Raw genomic sequence first — 23,524 nt, forward strand, 5'->3', positions numbered from 1 at the left:
ACCCCCCATGTTGGAGGACCGACACCCCCCCCCCGCCCAGCGCCTCCCCGCCCACAGGTAGGAGGAAGGCCAGACCCCCAGGCACCCCCCATGTTGGAGGACCGACACCCCCCCCCCCGCCCAGCGCCTCCCCGCCCACAGGTAGGAGGAAGGCCAGACCCCCAGGCACCCCCCATGTTGGAGGACCGACACCCCCCGCCGCCCAGCGCCTCCCCGCCCACAGGTAGGAGGAAGGCCAGACCCCCAGGCACCCCCCATGTTGGAGGGCCGACACCCCCCCCCGCCCAGCGCCTCCCCGCCCACAGGTAGGAGGAAGGCCAGACCCCCAGGCACCCCCCATGTTGGAGGACCGACACCCCCCGCCGCCCAGCGCCTCCCCGCCCACAGGTAGGAGGAAGGCCAGACCCCCAGGCACCCCCCATGTTGGAGGGCCGACACCCCCCCACCTCAAAAAGGGTCATTCGAAAGCACGGCCCCCTGGATTTGAGCCACGTCGATCATGCAGAAACAACACCCCCCACCCCAGATTTTATTCACGTCGGAGCCCCCCTGGTTGGGGGCAGAGGAGCAACGCCCCCCCCCATGTTGGAGGGCCTCAAAAAGGGTCTTTCGGCGTATGGGGGGGGGGTCGGCCCCCTGGATTTGAGCCACGTCGATCATGCAGAAGCAAACCCCCCACCCCCAGATTTTATTCACGTCGGAGCCCCCCTGGTTGGGGGCAGAGGAGCAACGCCCCCCCATGTTGGAGGGCCGCCACCCCCCACCTCAAAAAGGGTCATTCGGCGTATGGGGGGGGTCAGCCCCCTGGATTTGAGCCACGTCGATCATGCAGAAGCAACACCCCCCACCCCCCAGATTTTATTCACGTCGGAGCCCCCCTGGTTGGGGGCAGAGGAGCAACACCCCCCCCATGTTGGAGGGCCGCCACCCCCCACCTCAAAAAGGGTCATTCGGCGTATGGGGGGGTCGGCCCCCTGGATTTGAGCCACGTCGATCATGCAGAAGCAACACCCCCCCCCCCATTTTATTCACGTCGGAGCCCCCCCTGGTTGGGGGCAGAGGAGCAACGCCCCCCCCCCCATGTTGGAGGGCCTCAAAAAGGGTCTTTCGGCGTATGGGGGGGTCGGCCCCCTGGATTTCAGCCACGTCGATCATGCAGAGGCAACCCCCCCCCCAAGATTTTATTCACGTCGGAGCCCCCCTGGTTGGGGGGCAGAGGAGCGTGGGCGCAGCCAAGCCCCCCCTCCACCGAATCAATAGAAATCTATAGAAATGCATAACTGCATAAGAACCTACCTATGGGCTCTTGGGTACCCCATAAAGGAAAAAGGGTTTTGTTTACAACGCCCCCCCCAATAACAAATCCTGGCTAGGAGCCCCCCCCCATATCCCATGCCTTTTTGAAATGGGGAGCAGGATTGTTGTTGTTGTTTATGTATTTGGGGGCAACCCTTTTCGGATGGGTGGGGCGCAAATGAATGATCACAGCATTGACGTTTTTATGTTGTGGTTTTGTGTTGCAACTGCCCTGAGAGATGCGGGAGTAGGCGGTGTGCAAATTTTATGAATGAATGAATGAATGGATAATATATTTGAGGGGGGGGGTCGTGCACCCACCCACCCCCAAGTCAATGGGCATTGCCATTCAGATAGTGTGAGCGCACTAGTCTTGTGATCAATTATACGGGGCAGGGCTTATCTGCCTCCGCCCCCCATATTTTATTCAAATTAGTATCCCTGGTTGGGGGGCAACAAGGGAGGAACAACCCCCCCCCCGCCGCTGACTACTTAAAAGGGCGTGGAAAGAGGGGAATGGCCATGGGGAGTAGGGGCCTGTTACAGAGCCATGGGTTAAATTTGGTGGGCTCTTAAGGGCAAGTTATTATTGGGAGGGGGCAGGTTACAGTGGGGTTTTGAGTATGATTGGGGGGTGGAGAGAACTGTGCTGTGCACATACCCCCCCCCCCAGGCCGTCATTCTTTGGATGTGATGGACTTGGCTGTTCTTTATACCAGTTGTTGTTTGTTATGAAAATATGGATAAAGTTATGGGGCAGGAAGCTGGGGAGAGGGGGGCAGTTGTGGGTCCGAGAGAGAGGGGTATGTGTGTGACTGGCGTGGGGCGGCTGCTGGAGGCTTTTGCTGCTAAGAAGGGCTGTGGGGTGGAAGGAGGCTCCATAGGGACAAATGGCTGTGCAACCCGCAAGGGAGCATCTGTGGGATGGGGTTTAAAGAGGATGCTGAAAGTCCTGGGTTCAATTCCTGGCATCTCCAGGTAGGGCTGTGAATATTCCCTGCCTGGAATCCTAAAGAGCCGCTGCAAGCCAGTGTAGGCCCTACTGAGCTATAAGGCTGATTCTTAGGTTCCCATGAGGTCGCAAATGCATCCTTGCTGGACTGTGTTGTTGTCTTACGCTATTGATTTTTTAAAAATGAATTATGGATCTCACTAGGATTTATCAGATTGCATTATGCTGTGGGATTATATTTAATGGGAAGCAGACTAGAAACAAAATGAGTTTGCTTATTCGCAGCTGGCTTTCCTGACGCACCTGCAGGCAGAGTTGTAAGCTAGCAAGGAGTGAGCTCCAATTCTGGCATGTTGGAGGCTCCGAGTTGTGGCTGGTTACCCACTTATTACCCAAAAGTAGGGGGAAACTTGCCCTGAAAATATGCCACCATAATTCTAAGTTACCTAGGTCCACTGATAGCTTTATAGGAGGGCACCATAGTGTTCGCTTCGCATGCAGAAAGGCCCCAGGAAAGATGCAGCCAGTCTGCGTTCGGCTTGCTTGCTTTTGTTACAGAACTATTTGCTATTGGGAAGATAAATTGGTTGATTTCGAACCACAAGGATGTTCATTCCGAACGTCTGGTTGTTCCTGGCTTTGTGGCAAGAAGAATGATCCAGCCTTCAGGTGGAATGGATTAATTTCTACAAGCGTTTTACGTCATGCGTTCTCTGGGCAAGCATGTCTCCTAATTGGTTGCTGAAGCAGTTAAAAGCATATCTGTTTGCAAATAGAGCTTTTGTAGTACCCAGGAGCGTAATCAAAAAATCCCGTCTGATCTTGCAAGCTCCTGTGCCCTTTTACACTAGGGAACTGATACCTGCTTAGTGTCAGGGCAGCAATTGTGGTCTGAAAGGTTCTCTCTCCCTCTCCCTGCACGTGTTAAGGACACTAAGCAAGACCATTGCCTTGAAGGTGGAGGGTCCAGAACTTTGCAGAAGCAAAGGCTGGTAGCTGCACATGGCAGATGGATGTTGCTCCCGTGTTTAGATGAAGTAAAAGCCTGTTGGGTTTTACTTAAGTTATTAATGCAATCTAAATATTCATAACTTGCACTGTAAAACAAACAAACAATTTATTCTGCCATTAATTACAATGCCTGAATTTGGAAGTCATGTTTTTATTCGTGCTTCGTTCTTTTATGTTGAAAAACACCTTTTGACAGCCGGTTTGAAGGGCTAAAGAGCGTAGTTTTCAATACATTTGTGTAACATCCAGGTATCACATGGTTGTTAGGGTGCCTGATAAGTTGATAACAACCACAATGTAAAGAAACCTGATCTAAGTCTGTTCCTTTTTTTTAAGCATTGTTTTTATGGCTCTGTTGTGTGAGCTGTGCACCAGAGGTTCTGAGGAGGAAGAGTAACTTCAGGGCAGCGCACTGTGCAATACGGTTATAGCAAAATCTTAATTTGTGGCTCTTGTTGTGGGGAATGGACGAGATTCAGAGTGCAATCCAGTCAATGCCGGAACCTTCTTGTTTCTTCTTTCCCAATGTCAGGTTTGTGCTGGCCGTGGGCAGTGCGGTCTTTGATGCCATGTTCAATGGCGGGATGGCTACAACGTCCTCCGAGATAGAACTACCCGACGTGGAGCCGGCTGCCTTCCTTGCTTTGCTGAAGTAAGCCCCCGCTTCCTCGGGAGGAACACAGTTCTCCAAAGAAACACCAGGCAATCGCTCTCCAGGGGCTGGATTCTAACAGCGGAGCGCTTGCTTCCCTTCTGCTTTTTTAAAAAATTATTTTTTAAAGGCACTAGCTCTCATGGTTATATAGAAATTTTGGGGGAGGATTCTCCAGACGCCAAGCCTTCAGGTTCTGTGCAACACCTTAAAGTGGCCTCCTGCCCCACGGCCGGCCTTTGCTTTTCTGTTGAAGTTCTCTTTTCCATCTCCCTCCTTCCTGTAAGTCCTTGAGCAGATTAAACCCTTTTCTCTTACGAGGCAGCAGGGCTGTGCTTCTGAGACCAGGGCAGCCTTAAGAGACCGGGAGATTTGTCTTTAAGGTTGTCCCTTTACCCCTGGGCCTGCCTTCGCCAACATGGTGCCCTCCAGGCATTGGTTGGGGCTGATGGGAGTTGTAGGGACCCCAAAGGGTCTTCCATTCTGACCCCCTGCAGTGCAGGAATCTCAACTAAAGCATCCAGGACACATGGCCATCCAGCCACCACCTCCCTAGGGAGACCGTTCCACTGTGGAGCACCTCTTAACCTCAGAAAGTTTCTCCTGATGTTGAGTCGGAATCTCCTTTCTTGATTTGGGTCCTCCCCTCCAGAGCAGGAGAAAACAAGCTTGCTCCCTCCTCCTCCTGAAATATTGGAAGATGGCTCTCCTATCTCCTCTCAGTCTCCTCTTTCCCAGGCTAAACATCCCCAGCTCCCTCAACCGTTCCTGATAAGAGAAGCTCCCTGATTCACCCCATGGCATCTGCAGCCAGGGGGGTGAGGAAAAGACCCCGAGTCTGAAATCCTGGAGAGCTTCCAGTCAGTGTAGACAATGCTAAGTTAGACAGAACCAGCCTTCTGACTTGGTATGAGGTACAGTGGTACCTCACAAGACGGAAAACCCGCTAGACGAAAGGGTTTTCCGTTTTTGAGTTGCTTCGCAAGACGATTTTCCCTATGGGCTTGCTTCGCAAGACGAAAACGTCTTGCAAGTCTTGCAAATTTTTTCCGCTCCCCCCCCTTTTCCTAAGCCGCTAATAGCCTTTTAGCAGCTAAGCCGCTAATTCTTTAATAGCCGCTAAACCACTAATAGCGCTAATCCGCTAAGCCGCTAATAGGGTTGCTTCGCAAGACGAAGAAACCGCTAGACGAAGAGAATCGTGGAACGGATTCTTTTCGTCTTGCGAGGCACCACTGTATCTTCCTGCTTTACTAGAACGGGGATTTTTGTGGGCGAGAGAGTTTTAATGAACATTTCAGCTCCTATGTTTTTGGCTGCAGTCCACAAGGAGTTTGTTTTATTTCATTTATTGTTTATTTCTGCAGCCTGTCGGTCCTCCTTTGTCATGTCGACCTGACCCCCTAGGGCAGTTTCCAACAGCTCACTAAGTACAATAAACACCTAAAAATGTAACAGTTGTTAAAAGCAATCCAGCTAATAAAACAAGCGTAGACATACAGCATAAAAGCAAATAAGAAGAGTAAGTTACTCCCAGGGGGTGGATTGTGTGTGTGTGTTTGTGTAGCTCGTGGAAACCGAGCTTTTAAGTAACCCATGGAAAGCCAGACTGAATCAAGTGAATATACTTTTAAAAGACAAACAAAAATTGAAGGTCCAGGTTTGTTTGAGATGCAGTATGGTGTAGTGGTTAGAGTCCCGAACTCGGTCTGAGGATAGCCAGGTACAAATTGCATCACACCCTTTTAGTCACAAAGCTTATCAGGTTCAGTTTGAGCAAGTCACTACCTCTCAAGCTAACATTATCCTCATACCCAACCTTGAGAGTTGAAATGGAGGAGGAGTACAGTATTATGCTCTTTGGAAGCAGCCATTATTATTATTATTATTATTATTATTATTATTATTATTATTATTATTATTACCCCGCCCCTATGGCTGGGTCTCCCTAGGCAGCTTCCAGCACATACAAAAACATAACAAAACAAGCTATAAATGTTATTTAGCAAGTACGCATACCTGCCCAGCCCAGCCTAGCATGTTCTCCACTCAGAGAGGTCCATCTTTAATTTTTAAAAAGAGGTTTCTAGTCCTCCTTGTGCCTGAAAATTGCAAGAAAGAGGAGGCAGACACCTCCAGGCTTCTGGTGGTGTGCTATGACTGGGCTGCTGCTGAGTCAGGTGCAAAATGGAGGACCCCCCCCCCAATCTCCCATTTATGGGCACGGAGAACCCTTCATACCTAACAGCTAACTTATTCCATGCTAGTGCTGTATCTTAAGTCAAAATCCTTGTTTTTAATTGCAGCAGTGCTTTCTTCCTGCCCTCCCTGCTCTCGCTCCCAGGTTTCTCTATTCGGATGAGGTTCAGATAGGGCCGGAGACCGTGATGACGACCCTTTACACCGCTAAGAAGTACGCCGTCCCCGCGCTCGAAGCCCACTGTGTGGAGTTCCTCAAGAAGAACCTCAGGGCAGATAACGCCTTCATGCTCTTAACGCAGGTATGCTTGCACAGGAGGTTGTGTGCTGGCAGAGGCTGTCGCGAGTGGTGGTCCCAACTGATCTGGAGGGCGCCAGGTTGGAAAAGGTGGTGTAGGCCATGCCGGCTGACCTCAGCTGACCCCCAGTTCTTTGCTGAGACAATGCCTTTCAAACTCTATGGGGAAAGGTTGCACCATTGGGAACTTCTTAGTTCAGAGAAGATAATGTCAATTATTATTATTTTATTATTTATACCCTGCTCATCCAGCTAGGTTGCCCCAGCCACTCTCGGCGGCTTCAGACACATATGAAAACATAGTGAAACATCAAACATTAAAAACTTCCCAATACAGGGCTGCCTTCAGGTGTCTTTTAAAAATTGTGTAGTTCTTTTTCTCCTTGACATCTGATGGGAGGGGCTGTTCCACAGGGTGGGTGCCACCACTGAGAAGGCCCTCTGCCTGGGTTTCCTGTCACTTCACTTCTCGCAGTGTCTGGGCTGAGTGATGGGGGTAGAGACTCTCTTTCAGGTATACAGTGGTGCCCCGCAAGACGAATGCCTCGCAAGACGAAAAACCCGCTAGACGAAAGGGTTTTCTGTTTTTCAATGCGCTTCGCAAGACGATTTTCCCTATGGGCTTGCTTCGCAAGACGGAAACGTCTTGCGATTTTTTTCGCTCCCCCCCCCTTTTTCTAAGCCGCTAAGCCTTTAATAGCCGCTAAGCCGCTAATAGCCTTTTAGCCGCTAAGCTGCTAAGCCTTTAATAGCTGCTAAGCCGCTAATAGCCTTTTAGCCGCTAAGCCTTTAATAGCCGCTAAGCCGCTAATAGCCTTTTAGCCGCTAAGCCGCTAAGCCTTTAATAGCCGCTAAGCTGCTAAGCCTTTAATAGCCGCTAAGCCGCTAATAGCCTGTTAGCCGCTAATAGCCGCTAAGCTGCTAATAGCGCTAATCTGCTAATAGGGTTGCTTCGCAAGACAAAAAAACCGCTAGACGAAGAGACTCACGGAACGGATTATTTTCGTCTTGCGAGGCACTACTGTACTGGGCCGAGGCTATTTAGGGCTTTAAAGGTCTACACCAACACTTTGAATTGTGCTTGGAAACGGACTAGGAGGCATTGAAGATCCTTTAGGACCAGAGTTATATGGTCCGGGCGGCCGCTCCCAGTCACCAGTCTGTCTGCCGCATTCTGGCTGCTGCCCTCCATAGAGTTACCCCACACACACATTTTAATTAACCTTTTATATTTTTATTTCATTTGCTGGCTGATGGCTGTCTTTCAGGCCAGACTCTTCGATGAGCCCCAGCTGGCAAGCCTTTGCCTGGAAAACATAGATAAGAACACATCTGACGCCATCAACGCAGAAGGCTTCACAGATATTGACCTTGGTGAGTCGTCTACTTTGCAGGCTCAGTGGGGATCGCAGCGTTGGTCGGTTGCTTGGATAATTCTCTGTACTGCTCGGGTTCTGGCTTCCTGAAGGGCTGGAATTGAGCCTGTGTAATAAAGGAAAAGGCAGGGGACGCTGTACTATTCACAGAACCCTCCTTGAGCATTTTCAAATTCATGATAAGTTGCTAGTCCCCATGGCTGCAAAGTATGCTGCCAAACAGTTCATGCAACACCCAGCAGGGAGAAGTAGCAGAATCAGACTTCCAGCAAAGGGGAGGGAGTTCTTGCTATGCCCCTGGGCAGGTGTGCATAATTACCAATCTGATTCCTGCAGATTGGCACAGCAGTTCATGGTTGTTGTGTTGTTTGCTGGTGTGTGTGCATTTGCTGTTTTGGATACAAGCCTTTGAGGGTCCCAAGTTGATCCCAGAAACAACCGATTGAGGCTGTGCCAATTTGCGTCTGAGCTGAAGCGCCCCTTTGGGCTGCCGGTGGGGAAACTCAGCATGATTGAATGCTCCACCGTACAATATCTTGTTTTAAGATATTCCTGCACATAGAAAGCTTGTGCATCAAGGGTTTTGGCCTTGCCATATCCCTATACCCTACTTTTCGTCTTGTTTATTCTTTATTCCTATACCCTACTGTGCGTCTTGTTTATTCTTTATTTTAAATGCATGCAGGAGCATTTAAGCATGCAAGTTTGAAGCAAAACGACACGTAAGCCAGAAGACAAGCCTCATTGGTCGGTATTTTGTGTCCCAGCTAAGTCGGTCTCTGCGTCAGGCGGCAGAGAGGACATTCTGTCCTTCCGTCTTCCACCAGCCGAGTGCCACAATGCCCATTGTCTGGCACACACAGGATGCTTGCCAACAGAGGTCTCGTTTGTGCTGCTACATTCCTCCCAAGCCTCGCAGGAGGAAAAGGGCGAGTGGGAACAGGGCAGGGCAGCCAACAGTAGCAGCGGGGGCTGGCTTGCCCCACGTGCGGCCTTCCTCCTTCCGTCACGGCGTACCTCTGCATACGTGCAGAGACTGAGCAGTGCAGATTTGAGCCCTGGTTCTTCATCTGTGGCAGCGATCGTCAGGCTGCTATGGGGGAAAGTTCTGGTCTTCTTGGCAAGGGGATCAGATTGAGAGAGCCAAGCTCCCCGCTAGAACAGCCAGCCTTTGCTGTGTCAGGAGTGTTGCTGTTGCAACTCTCTGAGCTTCCTGTCCCACTGACCTGGTGATACTTCAGCTTCACCCAACAAGGTGCTTAACATGTTAGCTCAGGTGTCCCTGGGTGTTGCTGAACTACAACTCCCATTGTCCATAGCCAGCTCAGGGATGGCAGGAATTTTACCCCCGGTGGGGTTTTGGGACTGGTCAGGAGAGTACGCGTTCAGGTCTGAGCACTGAGGTTGACAGGACCTGGCCTTTGCCATTATGCGAGAGCTGCATTTGCCCCAGAATTCTCTGCGACTCAGAGCAGTTGGCTCAGTTTGTGAAACTTTTCTCAAAGCTGTCTTTCAAAAACCAGTGAACTTCCCAGGTTCCTTCCTTTCCTGGATGAAATGGCAATAAAAACAGCTCCACGCAGTCCCCGTTTGCCCTGATGTGTGGATAGGGGAGCCTGTGACCCTTCAGGGGGTGCCAGCTCCCAGAAGCCCCAGCGTTGTCAGTGGTCGGGATGGTGGGAGTTGGAGTCCCGTCAGCATCTTAGATGCTGCAAGAAAGATATAGCATTCCTTCTGTGTGCAAGAAATGGGAGCATGCCTCTTCTCAGATCAGGGATGAGGAACAACCGTGAGCTGGCAGCTGGTGTGGCTGATGGAAATGGCTGCCCAGCAACGTTGTGGAGAGCTGTGGCTGCCCCTCTTCCCTGCCCTCAAGCCCTGTATCGCCGGGGCCAGCAGCTGACGCCCCACTCTCCTTGCCCGACAGATACACTGGTGGCTGTCCTGGAGAGGGACACCCTTGGCATCCGCGAGGTGCGCCTCTTCAACGCGGTGGTCCGATGGTCCGAGGCCGAGTGCCAGCGGCAGCAGCTGCAGGTGGTCCCAGAAAACAAGCGGAAAACCCTAGGCAAAGCCCTCTCCCTCATCCGCTTCCCCTTGATGACCATCGAGGAGTTCGCAGCGGGTAAGCGGGGAGCCCTCCCTTGAAATCCAGGGGGTCTGGAGACTTAGCAGCTGAATGTCACAGGACCCTAAGCGGCCGTGTATCCCAAGTCCAGGGTGTCCGCCCTGGAGCCCTTTCAAGCCCTGCCCAGGATTGAACCCAGGACTTTCTGTTGCTGAAGAGCCGAGTCCCCTTTTGGACCACTCCAGGGAGTATCATAGCTGAATGAAGTCGCAAGCAGGATTCAAAATGTAAGCACCAGAAGGGAAAGACACTGATTGCAAGAGAGGAAATAACTGTGGGGTGTAAATGTGTCACGTAATGCAGCAGAAAGAAAGGGTGGGAACAAAAACATCATGGGGTTAAGGAAAATAAGTATTAAAGTTGGAAGTTTTTTTTAAACAAAATTCTGAAATTTAATAAAAAAGTAATATGAAAAAGAGCCTGGGACCTTCTGGAAAGCAGGTGCTCTACTGCCAAACTTTAGGGTCCTTCCCCAAATGTAAATTAAGATTCTAGTCCTCATGGGGGGGGGATTGTCTTACGCCAAATCAGACCTTTGGCCCATCTAGCTCAATATTGTCCACACTGACTGACAGTGGCTCTCCAGGGATTTGGGCAGGAAGTCCTTCTCAGGCCTACCTGAGGGTGCCTTCGGGGACTGAACCTTCTGCATGCAAACAGGGTGCTTGCTCTCTTTCACAGAGCAATGGCTAGTCCTGAGCCGCCCTGTGGATTATTTCACTGGAAGCTTTTTCGGCCTGCTCCCCTTCTCTCCAAGGCTGCTTGCGGAGAAATAAAAGCCATTAAAATAAATGTGCAGAGTTACGTGTGCTGCCAGCTCGCGCAGCCCCACAAATGTCTCCTGGGAACAAAGAGGCACTTTTGCCGCTTGCTGTGGATGGCAAATATCGAGGGGGGAGCCAGGCAGTGATGCGGAGCAGGAAATATTCCTCTGCTGCCGCCGTTTTTTCCCCCATGGGAAAATTCAGTTTCTGAAAAAACTGATTAGTAACACAATGGGAACTACAGTAGTCAAACCTGGTTAATTTCCATGTTACAATGAACGGCATCTTTTAAAGATCTCTTGCGGGCTTCTCATGAACACCTGGTTGGCCCAGCGTGAGGGCAGGATGCGGAATCAGGTCCCAGCTGATTTTGAGGCAGCATCGGGAAGTTTTCCAATCCCCCCCCCCTTGAAAACCCACATCAGTGGGGCTGGCTCTGGAGGGCAACTTGAGGTGCTGTGACAGAAGGGCTTGGGATGCTTACAAGAACCAGAGGGTTCAGCGGATTGGGCGTAGCGCCCCCTTTCTCTCTCCCCCCCCCCCCATCCCTGGTTGTTGATACAAGTTCATTGACTGGTTCATCACAAAAGTGAAGGGGTTTGTGGCTGGAACATGTAGGAATGTGTAGGACAGTTGGTGTTGATAACTCCCAACGTTGCAGTTTTGATCCCCCTCGTGCTCCCTTCCAGCTCTGCAATTCTGTTGTTTTATTTATTGCATTTACATCCCACATTTTCTCCCAAGAAGCACATGCTTCTCCTTCCTAATCCCACAGGGGATTAACTGCAAGGGAGGTTAGGCTGAGAAGCAGTTACTGGCCGCAAGGTTGCTCTGTGAGCTTCATGGCCAAGCGGGAATTCGAACCCTGGTCTCCCAGATCGTATGCCACTAGACCACAGTGGCTGCTGCGAGGAAACTCTTAGCAAACCACAGTTCCCAGGATTACCTGGGGGAAATTGTGATGGTTCAAAGTGGTATAGGTAAAAGGTAAAGGGACCCCTGACCATTAGGTCCAGTCGTGGCCGACTCTGGGGTTGCGGCGCTCATCTCGCTTTACTGGCCAAGGGAGCCGGCATGCAGCTTCTGGGTCATGTGGCCAGCATGACTAAGCCGCTTCTGGCGAACCAGAGCAGCGCACGGAAACGCCGTTTACTTTCCCGCCGGAGTGGTACCTATTTATCTACTTGCACTTTGAGGTGCTTTCGAACTGCTAGGTTGGCAGGAGCAGGGACTGAGCAACGGGAGCTCATCCCGTCGTGGGGATTTGAACCGCCGACCTTCTGATCGGCAAGTCCTAGGCTCTGTGGTTTAACCCACAGCGCCACCCCGTCCCCAAAGTGGTATAAGAGTGCTGTAAATGTATATTGTGGATGCAGCACCCACTGACTTGGCTCTGACCGGGTATTTTGCCAGCACGTGATGAGGCGTCCTCAGCAGCCATTCTCCAGCCAAACATTCACACACACTACCTGGGGGCGGAGAATCCGGCCTCTGCAGTCACAGTCTTTCTGAACAGACTAGCAGCTGTGCTGCCGCCACACCTCTTTCCCTCCAGAGCAAATATTTGCTGAAGGGCTTTGCGGCCAGGAACTGTTGGCAGCAGGCAAAAGCTGTGAAGCAACTGCCCCCCCCCCAGGCGGCGGATTTTGGATAAAGTGTGAGAGTGTATGATGTGGGCAGGAGGACACTGTCCATCATCGAATCACAGAATGGTAGAGCCGGAAGGGACCCCCAAAGGTCATCCAGCCCAGCCCCCTGCAATGCAGGAATCTCAGCTAAAGCTTCCGGGACAGAGGGCCATTCCACCTCTGTGTAAAGAAGGTAGAGCGTTGAGGGGGGAGGGCCATTGCTCAGCGACAGAGCATCTCCAGGTGGGATGGGAATGCCCTCTGTCTGAAGCAAAGTTGGAAGGACATCTAATTCAGGGATGAATAAGGCCAAGGGCCACATGACCTGAGGCACATGACAGTGGTGGGCGGGGCCAGAGGCTAGTACCTGTGCATACTACTACTACTACTATGTTTGTATGCCACCCATCTGACTGGCTTACCCCAGCCATTCTGGGCAGTTTCCAGCAAATTAAAAACACAGTGAAACATCACACATTTAAAACTTTTCCTATACAGAGCTGCCTTCAGATGTCTTCTAAAAGTCAGATAGTTGTTTATTTCTTTGACGTCTGCTGGGAGGGAATTCCACAGGAGGTGCCACCACCGAGAAGGCCCTCTGCCTGCTTCCCTTTAATCTCACTTTTCACAGTGAGGGAACCGCCAGAAGACATTCAAGGCGGACTTCAGTGTCTGGGCTGGACAATGAGGGTGGAGATGCTCCTTTAGGGATACAGGGCCGTTTAGGGCTTTTAAAGCTCAACACTTTCAGTTTCATTAGATGACCCCGATTTCTAGCATTGCGGGAAAAGGAGAGGGTCATTTCTCCAGTGTGGTGTAATGGTTAAGAGTGGTAGTCTCGTAATCTGGTGAACCAGGTTTGCTTCCCGCTCCTCCACATGCAGCTGCTGGGTGACCTTGGGCCAGTCACACTTCTCTGAAGTCTCTCAGCCCCACTCACCTCACAGAGTGTTTGTTGTGGGGGAGGAAGGGAAAGGAGAATGTTAGCCGCTTTGAGACTCCTTAGGGCAGTGATAAAGCGGGATATCAAATCCAAATCCAAACTCCTGTCCTTATCTTCTTCATGTTGTGTGTCAGCTTTGTAAGCAATTTCCTAGAAACAGGGATTTGTAGTTTTGGAGTGGAGAGATATTATTATTATTATTACTATTAATTGTATATTGCCGCATGCCCGCAGGTCTCAGGGCAGTTACGACTATACTTGGGTTTAGCTCCCCATAGCAATCTCCTCCGTGACCCTGAACAGTTGCCCAGATGTGTTCTCCCTCTTCCTCTCTCGGGTAAGAACATCCTAAAGAGTCCTGCAGCTGGATCAGGGTGACAAGGGGCCCGCCTCGTCCAGCCTCCTGTTCCCACATTGGCCAACCAGGTGCCTCAAGGGGAGCCCTCAAGCAGGGCCCGGGCGCAAGAGCAACTCTCCTCTTTCGTGATTCTCAGACCCTGGTATTCGGAGGCATTTACTTCCTCCGACAGTTGGGAGAGAGTATGGATGCAGGAGCTCCTAGCCATGAATCGCCTTCTCCTCTGTGAATATGTCTAATCCTCGTTTGAAGTCACCCGGGTTGGTGGCCATCCCTGCGCCTGGCAGGAACAAATCCCATAGTTTAAACTGCACAATTAAACTACAAAATTCCCTTCCGGAGTAACCTTGGCCGGGTGTGACTTGGTTGTGACAATTCAATATTTTTACAGGTTATTTTTAAAAATGTAGTGCTTGATGTCTTGCAATTCGCTGTCATCTTAATCGCTTATAGTCTAGTAATGATTTGTTGTAATCATTGAAGGTGATTATTTGGTGAGAGTTTGAGATTTTTGCTGCGTAATGTTATATTCCAAATGGATTATCAAACATTACGTTATTCAGTAGAAGCTGTTTGTTTTTCATTACGACCTGCTTGCATCGGACGGGGTTGCTATAAGCCGCGTGAGCCTCGTTGTGCATTTTGTTGTTTCTTCAGCTTGTAAATAGCCTCGTGCAATATGGAAAGGCAGCGTGCAAATGAAAAGCGAAATGAAATTAGAAGAACAAGGGAGGGACCAAGTAAAAAGCCAGTAAACGTGGCATTGAATCTCACGCTGTCCTTCTTGACGTTTCCTGCTGCCTTTCCCCAGGGCCAGCTCAGTCGGGCATCTTGACCGACCGCGAAGTGGTCAGCCTGTTCCTGCACTTCACCGTCAACCCCAAGCCGCGGGTGGAGTTCATCGACCGCCCCCGCTGCTGCCTGCGGGGGAAGGAGTGCAGCATCAACCGCTTCCAGCAGGTGGAGAGCCGCTGGGGGTACAGTGGGACCAGCGACCGGATCAGGTGGGATCTTGGACCCTGATGCCAGCAGAGAGCCTTCTCCCGCGGCTTGTCCAGCTGGGTTGGGAGGGAGGCTTCTGAGAGAGCAGGCACCGAGGTTCCCCAGATCCTCGCGCCTTCCAGGCATTGCCAGACTACGACTCCCAACAGTCGTGACGGGAGGCAGGAGTCCCAACGTCTGGAGCGTCTGAGGTTCTCCACCCCGGATTTAAAAAGCAGCATTTCCCTTAAGGTCCATAAATAGCAACACCCTAGTGGTCCCAGGCCCTAAGAAAGTCAGATTAGCCTCAACCAGAGCCAGGGCCTTCTCAACACTGGCCCCAGCCTGGTGGAACACTCTGTCTCATGTGACCAGGGACCTGCAGGGTCGGATTTCTTTCCGCAGGGCCTGTAAGACAGAGTTGTTCCGCCTGGCCTTCGGCTTGGAATCAACTTGATCCCCTTCCCCTCTTCCTTTTTCCGTTCTCCTTCTGTGATGGGACTCCTATTGGGAACTTCCCTGGCTTTTTTCTGGCCCACGTAGGACCAGTCTGGATATTTGGCCTTGGTGAAGACTTGATGTTTTCATCCCCGAAAAAGTTTTTGATTTGAATTCTTCCTGTAATGAGGCTGCATTTTAATGTTGTATTTTAATCTCGTTTCTAAGTTGTATTTCAATCAATTGTTTTTATACCGGTGATAGCCACCCTCGCTGGGGAGGGCGGGGCATAAATAAAAGTTAATAAATAATAATAATAATAATAATAATAATAATAATAATAATAATAATAATAATAATAATACTGCAGGCAAGAGGTGAAAGAGCACCTCTCCTGAGAACAGGGAATGCATCTTAGACCAGGGGAGGGGAAACCTATCACCCTCAAGGCAGTGTTCGAAATTTGTGAGGTGCCCGGCACACTTTGTACCTGGATATCAGCCATTTGGAACCAAGTGACGATGCCTGGGCACTAGGATGGCTCCTGACATCTCCACCATCCGGGATCCTTGGATCAGGACCTGTTTTCACACACTAAGGCTCCATCCTGTAGAATTCTATCGGTTCTATTTTATCCGCCCAATTGGAATGAATTTCAGCAACCAAAATGCAATTTTCTGTGCATCCTGAGCAGGAGCGGTGAACAACGTTATAGCAAATTGTTGTCGCTTGTCTTTGCTTCCCGCCCCCTGCCCTGCTCACAGTTGTGAATAATATCCCCACGTCCATGTCACCATTAGGAAAAAGAGGTCGGAATAGGCCAATATATATGTGGACTGTCCCTGGGTCAAGGGACTTTTCTTCTTTCAGTTCTCAAAGTTTTTAAGATAGCTCCGAACCAGCCAGATGTTTAACTGAGAAACCACAGTCAGTCCCTCATTTTAAAAACAAGACCTTATAGCTGTCTTGCTCAAAAATGGCAACTAGACTTTCCATTTTGGCGACTGTAACCTTGATTTAAGGAGCCTTTTGGCACCTGGCTTATATAGGTGAGTTTCTAACACTGCCTCCATGAGTTGCTGGGTTCCTCCTTGCGTTGGCCCCCGGCCACCTTGGCTGCCGTGTCAGGGATGCTGCGAGCAGGAGTCTGGTATCATCTGCGAGACCCCCAAGCCCACCCACCCCAACCTTCGCTTGCCTGTATCCAGCAGGATTCTTCTGTGCTTGATCTTCTGTACTTTCCCTCTCCAACCCTCCAGGTTCTCTGTCAACAAAAGGATATTTATCGTCGGATTCGGGTTGTACGGATCCATCCACGGCCCAACAGATTATCAAGTAAATATACAGGTAGAGAACTCTCCAGGTTTTGACTTGGGGCAGGGGCGGGCGAGGTGGGGCAAGGACGAAGATCCGCGAAAGGGGCCAGGCAGGAAGGGAGAGGGGCGTAACTGGCTCCCATCTGCTTTTCCGTCCCTCCAGCAACCGATGGTTGTTGTGGAAATGTGGTACCCAAGGATGGGAGGCAGTGGAGGGAAGTTTTCCCACTAATACTTTTTAGGTGCTTGTCTTTGAAGAAAAGTGGGGCACCCAGTGGCTGTGTACCTTGGAAGATCCCTGTGTTAACCCCGCCCCGCCCCCTGTTGCAGCTGAAAAGGGACTTTGGCCCTTTGAGGGAGGGGAAAGCCTCTTCTCCAAGCCTGAGACTGTGGAGCAGTAGTTGGGGGGTGGACAGCAGAGAGCTCAGCAGACCCCACAGCACAGCTGTGGCCCGAAGGCAGCTGTACCCGGAGCCTCCATAGCAGGGGTGTCAAATTCAAATTCATCGGGGGCCGCATCAGCAGTTTGGTCACCCTCAAAGGGCCGGTTCGAGTTCGAGTGTCTTCAAAGCCCATGACACCTTTAACAGCTGGATTAAGTAATGCAGAGCTTCTGGCTCATGGAACACTACACCTTGATTTCATTTGAATACATATATGAATATAAAAATTGTTTCCTGTTTGGCTTGGTGTTTAAGTTACACAAGATGTGCAGGTTTTAATTTTTCTCATTCCCCAAATTTTAATCGAGCATTTGTTTGCATTTTCCCCCTTTTGCTACCTACCCTAAACCTTTGAGGAGGGCGGGAACTGATGGCCGGACCCTGTAATAACATTGAGGAAAAAATTGCATGAAATAAACCAATTCCTTATCAGCTTTTTTCCCATATATAAACCAATATAAACCAATTCCTTATCAGCTTTTTCCCCATATATAAATTTTTGCAACACACACCCTGCGGAAGCCGCGCCTGACGTTATTTACGTATCAAATTTGCTTTTGAATCGCGAATCCCCAGAGGCAGAGGATGCTGTTCATTGGGCAGTGCGGAAACGTGCCTAAAGAAATAAATAAACAAAAGCAAACCTAAAGTACGCTGCCCTGAGTATTCACAGGGCGCGCTCCTGAAACACAAGCACGCTCTCAGTATCCCTCTCTCCAACACGCGCGAAGCCGGCTCTGCCCTTCTCCGCGTTCCACCTCGCGCCGGCGTGCTGCGCTCCCGCCGGGACTTATTTCACCCCGGCGAGCCCGAAAAGAAGTTGAGAGCAGCGGCAGCAGCCTCCCATATCCAACCCCGTCCTCGCCGTGTCAAATAAGTCTCGGCTAGGTAGCTGGAGGAGGGGGAGGTCTGCGCCTGCGCAGAAGGGACCCGAGGCGCCCTGTGCACGCGCCGCAGCCCAAGCTTCCCTCACAGATATATATAGACCAGACTACACGGGCCACATGACGAGGTCTCGCAGGCCGGATTCGGCCCGCGGGCCTTGTATCTGACACCCGTGCTCCATAGCAAAGGAAAAACCACAGAAAATTCAGGGTGGCTTGACTTTTATTTTTAAAAGTATTTCATGTTGTTAAAAACAACTGTGTGTGTCTGAGCGCAATACTGCAGAGCAGGACAGCATTGGCGAGATCAGTGTTTCCAAAAGCTGTGGGTCTCCATCTGCTTTTGGACTAAAACTCCCGTCCTCCCTAGCTAACAGGATCCGTGGTCAGGGATGATGGGAATCGTAGTCCCAAAACAGCTGGAGGGCCAAGTTTGGGAAGCCCAGGGCTAGGTGGACTCGGAGTTCTGGTTCGGTAGGCCAGGGAGAGGAGTTTACATCTTCATTTGCAGAGGTGTCGTGAGTTTAAAAGGTTTCCCTTTTGTCAGGGAACTGACATCGGAGCAAGAAGCGGAGAGGAGGCTCCCAGATGATGCTGGCGAAGGACCCAGCAGCAGAGGGAGAAACGGCTCAGTAGAGGGGGAAGCAAATCAGCGCAACACCAGGGATAAAGGGGGGCAGATGGGGGAAGCGGAGAGAGGGCTCCAGGACTCTTCACTGGACACCAGCGGGGAGAGCACAGGTCCTCCGTTACCCACGCCCTCCCTGCGCAGTGAGAGGAGGAGGAGACTGGGGGTCAAACAGCTTTTATGTTGGAAGAGGTTTAAGAAATGCCCACTGACGGATTCTGCTAGCGACTGAGGCAGCCATGATGAGAAGGGGCTGTGCAGTCAGAAAGGTTTAACCAGGCAAATTAGCCTAGAGAGGCACCAGTTTACGCACGAGTAACTCATACCCCATTACACCTTTCTTTCTCTTTTTCTCTTCGTCCACTGCCTGCCCCCAGATTATTCACACCGACAGCAACACAATCCTGGGCCAGAATGACACCGGCTTCAGCTGCGATGGGTCTTCCAACACTTTCCGGGTCATGTTTAAAGAGCCCGTTGAGATCTTGCCCACTGTCAGCTACACAGCCTGTGCCACCTTGAAGGTAACTCTGCACGGGGGGCTGGGGGGGGAGATTTTTCTGCCCTTCAGGGAGAGTGTGCAAACATTCCCGGTCCTTTTATGTTTGGTTTTGAAGACGTACTTTGTCCTCGCTGGGGAAGGTGAGGAGGAGGGGGACCGCCACAGTCCACCAAGGCTGGTCTTGCGGCTCACTAGATGCCTGTTCCTATCATTATTTTATTTTAAAATTCCATTTATTATTCCATTTATATCCCCATCTTTTGTACAAGCTTCTTGCTCCTCTCCATTTTATTCTCACAACAAACCTGCAAGGTGGGTTTGGCTGAGAGACGGTGACCAGCCCCAAATCACCCATTTCTGTGGTTTTGTTCTTGTTTTCGTAGTCTTGGGCGAGTAGAATGGCAAGTGGGCTCCTAACGGTGTTAGAAACTCGAATATATAAGCCAATCGCCAAAGGGTACCTTAAACTGAGGTATGTCTAGGTGCCTATCCCCCTCCCCCCGATGGTGTTTGTATAGTGGTAATAGTTGTTTTCATTTCTATACCGCTTTATGTTGTAAAGTAAAAATCCCAAAGCGGTTGACAACACATTAAAGCATCAAATAAAATATTCCAGAATAAAACAAATTCAAATTTCAAGGAAAATCTTTCAGATCCTTCTGTAAGTGACATTTTGCTTTCCGTCTATTTATTTATTTACCTACTTAATTATAGAGCTTCCCCCTAGCAGAAGGGCTCTAGGAAGGCAGGGTGGCATAGCGGTTAGAGTGTCACACCTGGGAGATCAGGGTTCAAATCCCCACTCAGTCCTGAAGCTCACTGGCCGACCCTGGAGTCAGTCCCAGCCTCTTAGCCCACCTCACAGGGTTATCGTAAGGATTAACATGGGGGGGGGGGGTTAAAGCATGCAATCCTTGGAGGAAAAGGTGGGAGATAAATGCAACCAATAAGCTCTTCTGCTGACCTGCTGAAGGAAGCTGGAGGGGGGGCAGCCAGGTGGAGATGTCAGTAGCCCACCTGGTGCCCAGAGATCTCCATAGGGTCGCAGCTGGACTTGCGCCAGTCACAAAACGTGCCTGGTCCCTGGGTAATTTCTAACAGTGGTTCCTAAATGTCCCCCCCTCCAACATGGGCCACCCTTTACAGCTAGTGGACTGTTCAGCTCCAACATCAGCTGCAAGTCTCTCTTGTGTGTGGGGTCGCCAGCCTTGTAATTGCTCAGGTCAAAATCGCAGCTGTGGAGCTCACTAACCTAAACAGCCTCGGTCCAGTATACCTGAAGGAGTGTCTCCACCTCCATCGCCCTGCCCGGACACTGAGGTCCAGCACCGAGGGCCTTCTGGCGGTTCCCTCGCTGCAAGAAGCCAAGTTACAGGGAACCGGGCAGAGGGCCTTCTTGGTGGTGGCGCCCGCCCTGTGCAACGCCCTCCCACCAGATGTCAAAGAGAAAAAAACTACCAAACTTTTAGAAGACATCTAAAGGCAGCCCTTTAAAGGGATGCGGGTGGCGGTGTGGGTCAAAGCCTCAGCGCCTAGGACTTGCCTAGGACCTAGGGGTGCGCTCCTGTTGCTCGGTCCCAGCGCCTGCCAACCTAGCAGTTCGAAAGCACCCCCGGGTGCAAGTAGATAAATAGCAGGAAGCGTGTGCTGCGCTGGCTCACCAGATGCAGCTTGTCGCGCTGGCCACGTGACCCAGAAGTGTCTCCGGACAGCGCTGGCTCCCGGCCTCTAGAGTGAGATGAGCGCACAACCCTAGAGTCTGTCAAGACTGGCCCGTACGGGCAGGGGTACCTTTACCTTTACCTTTAAAGGCAGCCCTGTTTAGGGAAGCTTTTAATGTTTAATAGGTTATTGTATTTTAGTGTTTTGTTGGAAGCCGCCCAGAGTGGCTGGGAAAACCCAGACAGATGGGCGGGGTATAGATAATAAATTCTATTCTATTCTATTCTCATGGGCCCAACCAGATGCAAGGCCCGCAAGCAGGATTCAAACACAAGAGCAGCTCTCTCCCCCCTCCTGTGGGCGGGGTATAAATAATATATTATTATTATAACCTCAGCTTTGGGGGGCTTTAAAAAGAGGATTGGACAGATTTGTGGCAAAGAAATCTATCGATGACCTCGGAAAATGCCTCCAAAAACCCCAGGAGGGGAGAATTGCTCTTGTGCTTTGAGTCCTGTGTGAGGGTTTACCCCGGGGGCCTCTGGTCGGCCGCTGAGAGCAGGATGCTGGCCTGGGGCCTGACTGCAAGATTGCTTACATGCTCTCTCCCTTCTCTCTCCCAGGGCCCCGATTCCCACTACGGCACCAAAGGGCTCCGCAAAGTGATCCACGAGTCGCCGACGACGGGCGCCAAGACCTGCTTCACCTTCTGCTACGCCGCCGGCAACAACAACGGCACGTCCGTGGAGGACGGACAGATCCCCGAGATCATCTTCTACACATAGGGGCCGCCGCGGGGGGATAGCTCGCTGCCGGGCGGACGGCCATGTGCTGCCCCCCTCCTCCCGCCTCATCTCTCCCCCTTCATGCCACCCCTTGCGTGTCCTTCCCAGCTGAAACCGCAGGCTGTCCTCTGCCATGCTGGCAGGAGGGCTGCTAGCCGGGGCGGGGGCCCAGCGGGGCCGACACCGGGATCCCACTGACGGGACGATTCGCTGGCCTGAGTCGGGCCGGGGCGGCGGCTAGCAGTTCCTTCTGCCCAGGCCGGCAGCTCGGCTCTACCATTGCATCGTGAACGTAGCCGCTTCTACATCCAGCTGTTGCAGTGGGGAGGCGGGGGCAGACTCGCTCTTGCGGATGGACAATCCCTGCCAAAGGAAGCCCCCCTCTGTGCCAGGATCAGGCCGGACAGGGGGATGCGGCAGGGCAAGGAGGAAATGTGTTTCTGACGGCTTCTCACCTGGCAAGGCTTGACCCAGAACGCCCTTTCTGCAGGACCCTGGCCAGCCCAGGCGGCTCCTGCCCTCGCCGGACAACTACCTTATCGTGTCACGGGACAGATTTTTTGGGGAGGGACTCGTCCGGAACGCGAGGCAGTGAGGGTGATTCGCAGCCACAAAAAAAACTTGCCTTGTTTGAAGAGTGGCTGAAGTCCCTGGACTCTGATCGTCAATATGTTGCTTGCTGCTAATAATAATAATAATAATAATAATAATATAGTGCAACTCAACAATGCATTTTACTCTTCTACGGTCTCCTTTTGAGTCTGGTTCCCATTCACAAGCTGGTGCCGTGACTGATTTGCTCGTTTGGGGGTTGCTTTTCGAGCTGGGAGACGTCTCGCTAGGGCTTCGATGAGCTACGTTTCCCGAAAACCCAGCAGCCAAACAGAGGTTTAAGAATCCCCACCCCTAGAAAACCCTGGGCGTCTTGGTGACCTGACAGAAACGCATCAAACCTAGGCGGCTTTTGTGCTAAAGGTGGGATCCCCACCAGCACTGATTGGACAGCTCATTTGCCCACCCCACCCCGTGAAATCTCCTGCCTGTGGAAACCTGCAAGCAATTTGCCTTGGGTACGCAGCTGTCGTCACCTGAACCCTAGCTGTGCTCGAAAGCTGGCGCTGCTGGGCTTCTTAAAAATAAATGCAAAAAGTTTATTTGTGGTAGAGCACCCAGTGCAAGTCCCCATGTTCGTTACCTGCACTTGTGAGCCTCAATATGGCCAGTATGGATAATGGAGCCATTCCTCAGCTACAAGCTTCTCATCGGTGCAAAAGCCTTTGTGTGTCTCTGGCTTCTTCCGAAGAGTGCGCTAGTGCATGTTGCTGCAGCAGTGGCGCATCAATTTTGGAGGGGCTTTCGACTGCCTCTCCTCTTCATTTGCTCTCCACCCCCACCCCCCTTCTTGAGCTGTGTACATAGACGCCCCCCCCCCCCAGTCTGTATATAGAGATCACTGAATAGGTTCCAAACACAGCTACTGACTTTTTGCGTGGCTGAGTAGCTTAAATTTAACTGCAGTTGCAGCCCTCTCCCCCAATTGGAATCTCACTAATGCACCCTTCTTGGTTATAGGATATGCTGGGGATGGTGGTGTTTGTTCACACCAGGCGAAGGCAGAATCCTATCCAGTCGATGGTTCTTGGGCCCTGGTGCGAATCCTGCCCTTCACAAACTCGCTTGCCCACCACGCCTAGCCCCCAACCTCTTGGAAGGTCCGACGCGCCTGGAAATTTGCTCATGTTAAATAAGACAGAAATATAATGAATGTATCAGATGTGCTATATATACATATTATATATATAATTTTCAGTGTTCACCCTGGTCTCTCTGATTTGTAAATAGGAAATCCAATAAAAGGCAGGTTGTCTTTCAGCAAGGGATTCTTTGTGATTTGAAAGGAGAAAGGGGGCTGTATGCAAAAGCGGGAAAATTTTAAAACGCAGAGGGTGATTCTTTCGCAGACCAGGCCTGCTCCTTTGCGTATCAAGAATCCTGACAAGACAGAAGTACTGTTTTTGGGGGACAGGAGGCGGGCAGGTGTGGAGGATTCCCTGGTCCTGAATGGGGTAACTGTGCCCCTGAAGGACCAGGTGCGCAGCCTGGGAGTCATTTTGGACTCACAGCTGTCCATGGAGGCACAGGTCAAATCTGTGTCCAGGGCAGCTGTTTACCAGCTCCATCTGGTACGTAGGCTGAGACCCTATCTGCCTGCAGACTGTCTCACCAGAGTGGTACATGCTCTGGTTATCTCCCGCTTGGACTACTGCAATGCGCTCTACG

General features: G+C 51.2%; 1 protein-coding gene across 6 annotated transcripts in view; it reads left to right on the forward strand.

Moving 5' to 3' along the window:
• Positions 1 to 23,116, forward strand: part of BTBD2 (BTB domain containing 2) — a 29,342-nt gene extending 6,226 nt beyond the window's left edge. For 2 of the 6 annotated variants that reach the window (XM_028713405.2, XM_028713400.2), the window contains exons 2-9: positions 3,792 to 3,911; positions 6,256 to 6,412; positions 7,677 to 7,782; positions 9,712 to 9,909; positions 14,417 to 14,609; positions 16,284 to 16,371; positions 18,673 to 18,819; positions 21,083 to 23,116. In XM_028713405.2, the coding sequence (XP_028569238.2) occupies positions 3,792 to 3,911; positions 6,256 to 6,412; positions 7,677 to 7,782; positions 9,712 to 9,909; positions 14,417 to 14,609; positions 16,284 to 16,371; positions 18,673 to 18,819; positions 21,083 to 21,244 (1,171 nt within the window). In that variant the 3' untranslated portion in view covers positions 21,245 to 23,116. Of the gene's footprint in view, positions 1 to 3,791; positions 3,912 to 6,255; positions 6,413 to 7,676; positions 7,783 to 9,711; positions 9,910 to 14,416; positions 14,610 to 16,283; positions 16,372 to 18,672; positions 18,820 to 19,180; positions 19,270 to 21,082 lie in introns of all 6 variants that reach the window. The other 4 variants (XM_028713402.2, XM_028713401.2, XM_028713404.2 and 1 more) reach the window with 4 other exon arrangements.
• The last annotated feature ends 408 nt before the right edge of the window (positions 23,117 to 23,524 follow it).

This window comes from Podarcis muralis, chromosome 18 (genome assembly GCF_964188315.1).
Source record: "Podarcis muralis chromosome 18, rPodMur119.hap1.1, whole genome shotgun sequence".
In the NCBI taxonomy this organism is placed as follows: Eukaryota; Metazoa; Chordata; class Lepidosauria; order Squamata; family Lacertidae; genus Podarcis; species Podarcis muralis.